The 10,610-nt window shown below is 43.8% G+C and overlaps 1 protein-coding gene across 1 annotated transcript in view; it reads left to right on the forward strand.

Annotated features, from left to right (window-relative positions):
• LOC130112044 (cytoskeleton-associated protein 5-like) overlaps nucleotides 1–10,191 on the forward strand; it is a 51,736-nt gene extending 41,545 nt beyond the window's left edge. The window contains exons 40-45 of the mRNA XM_056279346.1: nucleotides 1,907–2,020; nucleotides 2,158–2,232; nucleotides 2,444–2,606; nucleotides 3,155–3,271; nucleotides 9,436–9,545; nucleotides 9,828–10,191. Coding sequence (XP_056135321.1) covers nucleotides 1,907–2,020; nucleotides 2,158–2,232; nucleotides 2,444–2,606; nucleotides 3,155–3,271; nucleotides 9,436–9,545; nucleotides 9,828–10,037 — 789 coding nt within the window. The 3' untranslated portion in view covers nucleotides 10,038–10,191. The remainder of the gene's footprint in view (nucleotides 1–1,906; nucleotides 2,021–2,157; nucleotides 2,233–2,443; nucleotides 2,607–3,154; nucleotides 3,272–9,435; nucleotides 9,546–9,827) is intronic.
• Nucleotides 10,192–10,610: the final 419 nt, after the last annotated feature.

A 10,610-nucleotide genomic window follows, 5' to 3' on the forward strand; every position in this document is an offset into this window, starting at 1 on the left:
TTTTTTTCTTTTCGCCATCTTTTCCGTTACAAGGGTTGAAGCGGATAAACTAGTTGGCTATCTGATAAAATTGATTTCTTCACCTTTACAATGACCCGGACATGCTCGCGAGCCATTGGTTCCCGACCCACGGGTGACCCGTGAAATTTATCTTCAAAACTAATTTCTGTTTACTTTAAAATGACACAGTATTATTAAGAAATATCACAAGTATTTTAAAATCAGTTCCAAACTGATTTTTTTGAAAAAAAAATAATTTTCAACTCAAAATTGTCTGGGAGCCATATGCCGTCACCGGAAGAGCCATATATGGCTCGCGAGCCATAGGTTCCCGACCGCTGCTATAACCGAATTTTGGATTGAGTTGTGCTTTAACAAATAAATAAATAAGTAAAAAAAATGATGCTGACAGTTGTTCGGATGTCCTTTTTTAGTCATGTGTAGATGGTAAGCCGAGGGAAAACGACATATTTAGATATTGGAAAATATAGGTTACCAAATGTTAGCGACTAAACATCCCAAGGCAATAGATAACCCAAACATAATTTGTAGTTACAAGGTATACAACGTTGGCTACATGCTTTGGTACAAAATGTAATTGTTAAATTACACAAGGAGAAATCTTATTTAAACAGTTCGTTCCAACGATTTGCTTTCTTGAATTCAGTCTATGAACTGATTTCAAGACGTTTCCCTGGTTTTCCTTTCACAGCAACTGCTAATTTTTCCATGGCCAGATGACTATAAATGTTTCCACCTGTTGACTATTTTTGGAACATTAATTTTCCTTCATTGGATGGCTGTTGTGTGTTTGGCTTGGAGAAGGCTTAGACCAGTGGTACTCACTAATTTTCTTAGGAGAGCCACTTATGAGTAAGACCATTCCTCAAAGAGCCACAGAGCTTGCAAAACATTTCCCAAATACAAAGCTACACACATAGGCTATACATCTACCCATGATCCCACGCTGTTACGTAGCCTACGTTCTTTGACGTATCTTCAGTATTCTGCCATCTGCTGGATAATTCATTTCAATGTGCTAAAACAGGACACAAACGGATCCTATAGAAGTAAGTTATAGCTATGTTCTTATTGTTATCAGTGGATCTATATGAGGCGCAAAACAAAGGGCTCTTGAGAAATCTTCAAGATTGGGAAGCAGTGGACAAAAGGATATTCTGAAAATCTAGAATTTGACAGATTACTTTGTTCTAAACTGTTTGATTTTTGGGCTTTTCCATAAGCAATGAATCAAGTACTTATTTCTCAGCCACATCGTAAAGCGCTCGAGTAGTGTTATCCAAGCGATACAGAAGGAAGTAATATGTGTATAATCCACTTAGTATATTGAAGGAGTTTAAGCCTCACAGCATATCTTTTCCAATTCCCATTTAAAATGTCTGTATTTGGGCACCATGAAAGTCTACATTTGTCAGATTTATCCATAAAAGTAACAAATTAGGATTCTAAAACATTTGACAAGGGGCTGAATAATCTATGGCAGTGGAGTTTCCTCATATTGAAATATTCAAACAATGGTTTCAGAATTTCCACTCCTTTAATATAAATTGCCCTAAAAATTGCATTCTTCAAATGGATATAATAATCAACAGACCACACTGTATAGCAACACATTTGCACTACCATTTCCACTAAAATTGTGCGGTAGTAGTTTCTCCGTAAATGCATGCTGCTAGCATGAAGGCTGTGGGATCTTTGTATATGTTTGGAAAATATTACCCTGGCATCGTGAGCTATATATATTGAATATATATATCATATAGTTGTTGTTTGAGATATCACAAATGAAGAAACATTTGCTCTGACAGCATCATAGCTTTGCTTCCTCAAACAGGCCCCTCTCTCCCAGAGTGCCTCAAGTTGATGTGTTTGTTTGACTGTATAGATCCTCGACCACCTGATTATGGTAGAGAACAGGAAGGAGTCTGAACTGGAGTCTCATCTTAAAAGAGTGGTGAAGTCAATGGTGTCTAAAATCAGCAGAGACCAAAAGAATCTGGTATTTAAACATACAGTATACCTTTTAATAAAGAAACCTTTATAGATAAGTGAAATATCAATTGAATTTTTGAAAGTAGATCTTTATCCCCTCAAGTATTTATTGATCATGCTGACTCCCCCCCCCCCCCCATAAAGGTGCTTAAAACTAATGCAAGAGCAGAGCTGTTGGAAATCTTCAAGAAGATCTCACTCAAAGAAAATGAGAAAGAGGTCAGTTCACTAAATCCTTTTTTTTTTTAAATATATATATTCCAATTTCATAATGCATAACACCAGTGGGGCTCAGGCAACAAATTATCCTCTTTTAAGACATTTTAACTATTTTGTATAGTTAGGCTTTTTTGTAAGCCTACACTTTCTAAAGTCCTTGTTCTTCTTCCTTTTCCTCCTCGTCTGTGTGTCTCTTCTTCTCTCCATTTAGGGTCTAGTGGACCTGTGGGAGTACAAACAGAAACATCCTGAGGTAGACCTCAGTCCTCACTTAAGGAAGATGTCTCAAACCACCCAGTCCTTAATATTCCGCAGTCTCATTGAAATCAGTGCAGAGAGAGGGAACCGGGCCAAGACACAGCCCCTCACTGCAGGTACACAAGCAGGCACACACACCCTCTGCTAGCACATCTTGGAACACCTGATTGATAGTTATATATCTGTACATTTACGAGTGTGTGTGGTTCATTGAAGCCAAGCTTGGTATGAGTATTCGCGTATACACACGAGCAAAGAGCTTGTTGTGTTTACTTCGGTTATACATCTTTTTTAGTTTATTTTATTTAATCAGTTCTTTGTGGTGCGATGTCTGCTACTTGGGTTGTGATGTCACTCTACCAGATATCCTTCCTTGTTAGTGGAGTTTTTCCTTCTCCAAATTGAGGGTTAAAGGAGAGGGAGGGTATAAAGCCCCCTGTGACCAAATTATTATATAAATTGACTCACTCGACAAATCGGGGCCCACAGACATGGTTGATACACAAGTTTAAATGTTTTTTCTCTGAGACTTTTTGAGCTATGTTAACCTAGAGACCCCTTCTCTGTGATGCTAAGCAGAAGCATGCTCTGACCTTATGACTAGACAACTGTGCCTCCAAGTCTACTATACTTTGAATAAATTATTTTCTTTCTTTCTTCCCAGGGTTGTCTGCTACCTCACCCTCCAGCTCAGAGGAGTTCAGACCTTTTGTCTACATGGAGAGACTCAAGGCACTCCGTCAGCTCAGTGGTCTGGATAAAAACACACCTGCCAGCACAGGTGTGTTTGTGTACTGCATTTCTTTATCAGTCAATGACAGCTTTAGAAAATCCACTGAAATTGATTTGCGATGGATCAGAGCCAGGTGTACGTTATCGTTTGAAATTTTTCGATACAGATAGTTAGTTCAATACAATACGTTTTTGATACACACTCCTCACCTTGTGTGTATCAAAGGTGAGGAGTGTGGCCGCTCTGGTGGCCGAGCGGAATAAACTGCCGTTCTTGCAATCCGCTCGTCATGTGGCTGGGAGGTTCGTATCCCAGACTCACCGTAACCGGTCACGGCCAGAGCGTCCACGGGGTAAGGCATTCATTAGGCCACCCTTACCCGAGGGATAGTGGGTGTAGATCGGTGTAGTGTTCGGGGACTCGTCATTCTCCAGCGACCCCTCTGGCCCACCCGGGCGCCTGCAGCCAAGCAACTGAAAGCATTCTCCCTACGCCTCCTTCGCGGCTTGAAGGTGGTGCCATCCATGCGAGGCTTCAGCATGTAAAATAGCGAGAGCAGCCGACACGAGTTTGAAGGAAGCTGGTGTTACGCCTATCTCCTTCCTGTGGAAACGTGAGCCAGGGGAGTTATTCGACAAGAGTTCCGGCCATATGCCATTGGGTTAATCGGGTGGGATAAGGGGAAAGTGAGGAGTGTGTCCGTTTTGGGAACCTCAGAATTGCAGATGATGTGGTTTTGTTGGCTTCATCAGAATGCGACCTCCGGCGTGCACTGGAGCTGTTTGCAGCTGAGTGTGAAATGGCCGGGATGAGAGTCAACACCTCCAAGTCTGAGGACATGGTTCTCTACCTGAAAATGGTGGATTGCTCCCTCCGGGTTGGAGATGAGTTGTTGCCCCAAGTGAAGGAGTTCAAGTATTTTGGGCTCTTGTTCACGAGTGAGGGTAGGATGGAGCGGGAGATTGACAGACGGATTGGTCAACGTCAGCAGTAATGTTGACGTTGTACCAGACCATTGTGGTGAAGAGGGAGCTGAGCCGGAAGGCAAAGCTCTCAATTTACCAGTCAATCTTCGTTCCAATCCTCACCTATGGTCATGAGCTTTGGGTGAGATCGTGGATACAAACGGCTGAAATGAGTTTCCTCCCTAGGGTATCTGGGCTCACCCTTAGAGATAGGGTGAGGAGCTCAGACATCCGAAGGGAGCCTGGAGTAGAGCCGCTGCTCCTTTGCATCGAAAGGAGCCAGTTGAGATGGTTCGGGCATCTGATTAGGATGCCTCCTGGGCGCCTTCCTTTGGAGGTTTACCAGGCATGGCCAACTGGGAGGAGACCCCGGGGTAGACCCAGAACTCGTTGGAGGGACTACATGTCCAATCTGGCCTGGGAACGCCTTGGGATCCCCCAGGAGGAGCTGGAGGGCATTGTTAGGGAGAGGGACGTCTGGAGTGCCCTACTTAGCTTGCTGCCACCGCGACCCGACCCAGGGAAAGCGGCTGAAGATGAGATGAGATGAGACTTTTTTGATTCTTTATATGATGTCTGTGAATGTTCTCATTCTACTTTCATCATACTTTATATGATGAAAACCTTATAGAATTATCAGTCAGCTACTTTTTAAAAAAAAAAATCATCCCAGTTGTATCCAGCCAATTACCCCCAATCTCTGCGCCAATCCGGGGAGGGCTGCAGACTACCACATACCCCCTCCGATATATGTGGAGTTGCCAGCCGCTTCTTTTCACCTGACAGTGAGGAGTTTCACCAGGGGGACATAGCGCATGGGAGGATCATGCTGCGACCAGGACACATCTGACGTCACACACACATGTCCAATTGTGTCTGTGGGGACGCTCGACCAAGCCGGAGTTAACATGGGGAATCGAACCGGCGATCCCTGTGTTGATAAGCAACGGAATAGACTGCTACGCTACCCGGACGCCTGGGGCCAGCTACTTTTCTATAAATGATTATACAGTGAGCACCATAATTCGTTGGACGGTGACACATTGTTTTATTTTGGTTCCGTACTCTAGCACTTTGAGATTGAAAGGATACAATGACAATGAAGTCAATGTGCAGGCTGACAGCTTTAATGTTGATTATGTTTTGAGAGGACCCTCTCACGCCAATACATGAGTTACAGTAACTGGTATCTGTCCATTCAGTTAGAATTCTTATGAAGGAAGATAATCATATCTACCTTTTTATGGGAGGAGACGAGCCCTTTCCACACTGTGTCCCCAGATGTTGAGAGAATGCACTCAACTGGAGTGGAGGATGCTTGGGGACAAGTACCTAGCACTAAGGTCAAACAAGATTGACAAAGTCTCCTTTCCCTCCAACCACCAGATTATGATATGTGTTGAGTCAACACATCAGGCTTCTATACAGCTCCAACCCCTTTCTTTGTCGTCTGTGTGTCAGTGCTGGTACCCTCCACATTACTGCTGATGGTTAAGGCCCGGTCTTCTTCTACAAATAGTTAACTGAGTGGAGTCAGGGGTCCCTCTATTTTGTGGTGGAATCTGAAAAAAAAAAAGATGAAAACACTCATACATGGGACAGTGGTGTGGCACTGAGATTATCATACACAATTTTTCCTTGGTCTTTACATAATCCACACCATCATCCTCATTTTCTTCCAGTGCTGCTGCTTCTTTCTCCTCTGCCTGGCAGATTGATGTTCCTTTATAAATGTAAAGAGATATGTTTACAATTACTTCCATACACAAGTGTCTATACAATTGTACTACTACTTTCGGCTGCTCCCATTAGGGGTCGCCACAGCGGATCATCCGTTTCCATCTCTTCCTGTTCTCTGCATCTTCCTGTCACACCAGTGACCTGCATGTCCTCTCTTGCCACATCCATAAACTCCCTCTTCCCTGGCAGCTCCATATTCAGCATCCTTCTCCCAATATACCCAGCATCTCTCCTTCCATGTCCAAGCCATCTCAATCTGGCCTCTCTTGATTTGTCTCCAAACTGTCCAACCTGAGCTGTCCCTCCTTTATACTCGTTCCTAATCCTGTCCTCCTTCGTCACTCCCAGTGAAAATCTTAGCATCTTCAACTCTGATGCCTCCTGTCTTTTTGTCAGTACCACTGTCTCCAAACCATATATAAAAAAAAGCTGGTCTCACAACCATTTTGTAAACCTGCCTTTCAGTCACAAATCACTCCTGACACTCTTCTTCACCTCTCTTCTGCACTCCACTTTACTTTGTATAGTTGACCCCAAGTATTTAAAGTTGTATTCCTTCGTCACCTCCACTCCTTGCACCCTCACCATTCCACTGTCCTCCTTCTCATTCACGCATATGTATTCCATCTTGCTCCTACTGACTTTCATTCCTCTTCTGTCCAGTGCATACCTCCCTCTCCAGGCTCTCCTCAACCTGCAACCTACTCTCGCTACAGATCACAATGTCATCTGCAAACATCATAGTCAGGAAGACTCCTGCCTGATCTAGTACGTCAACCTGTCCATCACCATTGCAAACAAGAAAGGGCTCAGAGCCAATCCTTGATGTAATCCCACCTTGAACCCATCTGTCTTTCGAATCGCACACCTCACCACTGTCACACTTCCCTCATACATGTCCTGCACCACTCCTACATACTTCTCTGCAACTCCCGACTTCCTCATACAATACCACACCTCCTCTCTCGGCCCAGTCATATGCTTTTTCTAAAATCTCAATCAAAATTCTCAAACATCGCGTCTGTAGTGCTCATTCGTCGCATGAAACCATGCTGCTGCGCGCTAATCATTACCTCTTCTCTTACTCTTTCCCATATCTTCATGTTGTGGCTGATCAACATTATACCTCTGTAGTTGCTACAATTCTGCACATTGCCCTTATTCTTGAAATTGGTACCAGTATACTTCTCCATTCCTCAGGCATCCTCTCACTTTCTCAGATTGTGTTAAACAATCTAGTTCAAAACTCCACTGCCATCTCTCCTAAACATCTCCATGCCTCCACAGGTATGTCATCTGGGCCAACTGCCTTTCCACTCTTCATCCTCTTCATAGCTGCCCTCACTTCCTCCTTCCTGATTCACTATCCCCACGTCATCCAACCTTCTCGCGCTCATTTCCTTCATTCATCAGCCCCTCAAAGTACCCCTTCAACCTTCTCAACACACACTCCTCACTTGTCAGCACATTTCCATCTCTATCCTTGATCGCCCTTACTTGCTACACATCCTTCCCAGCTTGGTCCCTCTGCCTAGCCAATCGATACAAGTACTTTTCTCCTTCCTTAGTGTCTAACCTCTCATACAGCTCACCATACGCCTTTGCTACCTCTCCCTTTGCTTTACGCTGCATCTCGTTGTACTCCTGTCTACATTCTTCATCTTTCTGCCTATACCACTTATTTGCAAACCTCTTCCTCTGTATACTTTGCTGTACTTCCTCATTCCACCACCAAGTCTCCTTGTCTTCCTTCCTCTGTCCTGATGACACACCAAGTACCTTCCTAGCTGTCTCCCTCACTATTTCTGCAGTGGTTTTCCAGCCATCTGGCTACTCTTCACTACCACCCAGTGCCTGTCTTAACCCCGCCCTGAACTCCACACAACAGTCTTCCTTCTTCAACTTCCACCATTTGATCCTTGGCTCTGCCTTCACGCTCTTCCTCTAAAGTCATCCCACAGACCACCATCCGATGCTGCCTAGCTACGTTCTCCCCTGTCACCACCTTGCAGTCTTCAATCCCTTTCAGATCAAGCCTTCTACATAAGATATAGTCCACCTGTGTGCGCTTTCCTCCTCTTATACATTACCCTGTGTACTTCCTCAGTCCAGATGACACACCAAGAAGTTTCCTGCAGTAGTTGCCCAGCCATCTGGCAACTCTTAACGACCACCCAGTGCCTGTGTTAACTCCTCCCTGAATTCCACACAACAGTCTTACTTGTTCAACTTCCACCATTTGATCCTTAGCTCTGTTTTCACTTCTTGATCTCCAAAGTTGTCGATGCTATCTAGCTACATTCTCCCCGTCACCATCTTGCAGTTGCCAATCTCTTTCAGATTGCACCTACTACATAAGATATAGTACATCTGTGTGCACCTTCCTCTACTCTAATGCATCACCCGGTGTTCCCCCCTCTTTGCAAAATCCACCACCATCTCTCCTTCCACATTCCTCTCTTTGACACCTTTTTTTTTTTATACCTACCCAACACCTCTTCATCACCTTTGTTCCCTTCAAAGTATGCTCCAGCCAACCACTCTCTCCTCCTTGGGTACACTCTCCACCACTTCATCCAACTCGCTCCAGAATTCTTCTTTGAACTTATAGGGCATATGCGCTGACAACATTCACCATCATACCTTCGATTTTCAGGTTCATACTCATCACTCTGTCTGACGCAGTCTTCGCCTCCAACACTCTTGACATGCTCTTCCTTCAAGATTACCCCTACCCCATTTCTCCTCCAATCCACACCATGGTAGAAGAGTTTTAACACACCTCAGATGCTCCTTTTCTTACTCCCCTTCCACCCGGTGTCTTGCATACAAAGTATATCTACATTTCTTCTTTCCATTATATCCGCTATATAAAAATGCAACTCCACTATATAAAATGCAACTTGACTGATATCAGCAAGCTCTCTCCCTTTACCAGTCATAGTGCCAACATTCAAAGTTCTGACTCTCACCTCTACAATCCTCTCCCACTGCCTCTGGACATGCCTCCCCCCTCTCCTTCACCCTACAGTAGCATAGTTTCCACTGGCACCCTGATGGCCAACAGCGGTGGTCATTGGTAACCTGGGCCTCAACCGATCTGGTATGGAAATCTGATTTATACCACAACGGTTTTACACGAGATGCCCTTCCTGATGCAATGCTCCCCATTGATTCAGGCTTGTGAATCCCCAAGCTGGGTTTGGTATATTTTATCTTTGAGACTCAAAAAGCCATCACTCTGATCTGCTTTCTTTATTTGTATAATTTTAAAATTCATTATATAGACTTTCAAACCTGATTTGGCCATTTTTTCCACCCATCAGTTACTGATGAAAAATAGGCAACACAGTCTTCATTTAAATATGTTGGATTTACATTATCATTATAGAAGCAGCTAAGTGCCACTAATGTGCTGCTTATAAGTTGTGACCAGCATAGACTGAGAATGGAGCATAACTGTTACAAGAATACTGAAGTACACACTGGGCTTGTGCTCCCTAAAAGGTTTGCTTGGTTCAAGTACGATCCATGAGAAGCGGCATTTGGAACCATTGGCGTACCAGGGGAAACTCAAGAGGCTCTCACCAATCCGTGCCCTGGAAAACACAATGAAGGTAAGCTGGGGGGTGTTTCGTTATATTGTATGGGGAAGTGCAATCCAATTCTTGTCCTGCTTCTGTAGATGGGTTTGTGATAACATGAAAAGGTAGTGTGGTTCAATTATCTGGATATCCTCTAGAGTAGCACCCAGAAGTCTAATGAAATGCTAAGAGTTTGTTTACAGTGAAGATTTCGTGGTGCTCCTTGCACAGATGAACTTTTTTTTTTCCTCACAAAACAACTGCAGAGCAGCAAAGACCAAATGTTTATGAGCTTTTTTCCTTACCCCCCAACAGCATGAAGGGACAACAGAACAGCCCACTCGGTCCCCGCTGCTGTTAATGCCATGCAACCCTCCCTCCTCCACTGATGTAGTCCACAATAAACCTTCCCATCTGCTCAATAACCAGCAAGAACCATCCCGACTGGTTGACCCCAGCCCTGCCTCGATCACAACTCTGGATGACTTGAGGAAAAGACTTGAGAAGATCAAGAGCAGTTGCTAAAAAAGGCTGAGCATTTAATGCTGCCTATTCCTGCAAAAAAAAAAAACTTGCTCATGCTTTATTTTAGCCAATTTGCACAATTTATATTTTACTCTATCCATTTTCTCCATGGTTTTTGCCCAGTTGTTATTTCCTTTTATCCAGTGTTTTAACTGTCTTTAATTTCCATGATTAATAAAATCTTTTTAAGAGTGGGTTTTTTTTTTCCAGGACACTTTCTGTTACATTGGGCTGCACATTTCTCACTACTTTTACTAGAGTTGAGTCCGATCCAATACTGACTCATAACAATCCAGATTCCATTATCCAAACCTCTTATCCTGCTCTCAGGGTCACGGGGATGCTGGAGCCTATCCCAGCAGTCATTGGGCGGCAGGCCACTAGTGCATCACAGGGCCCACACACACCTAACCTACATTTAATGTCTTTGGACTGTGGGAGGAAACCCACGCAGTCATGGAGAGAACGACCCCCAAGGTTGGACTAATAGTCTGATATTTTTATGAATTATAAATATTTAGCAAATATGCAATTTTAAGCCCATAGCCAAAATGGTATATATATAAGTTCAGA

Source organism: Lampris incognitus, chromosome 4, assembly GCF_029633865.1.
Source record: "Lampris incognitus isolate fLamInc1 chromosome 4, fLamInc1.hap2, whole genome shotgun sequence".
In the NCBI taxonomy this organism is placed as follows: domain Eukaryota; kingdom Metazoa; phylum Chordata; class Actinopteri; order Lampriformes; family Lampridae; genus Lampris; species Lampris incognitus.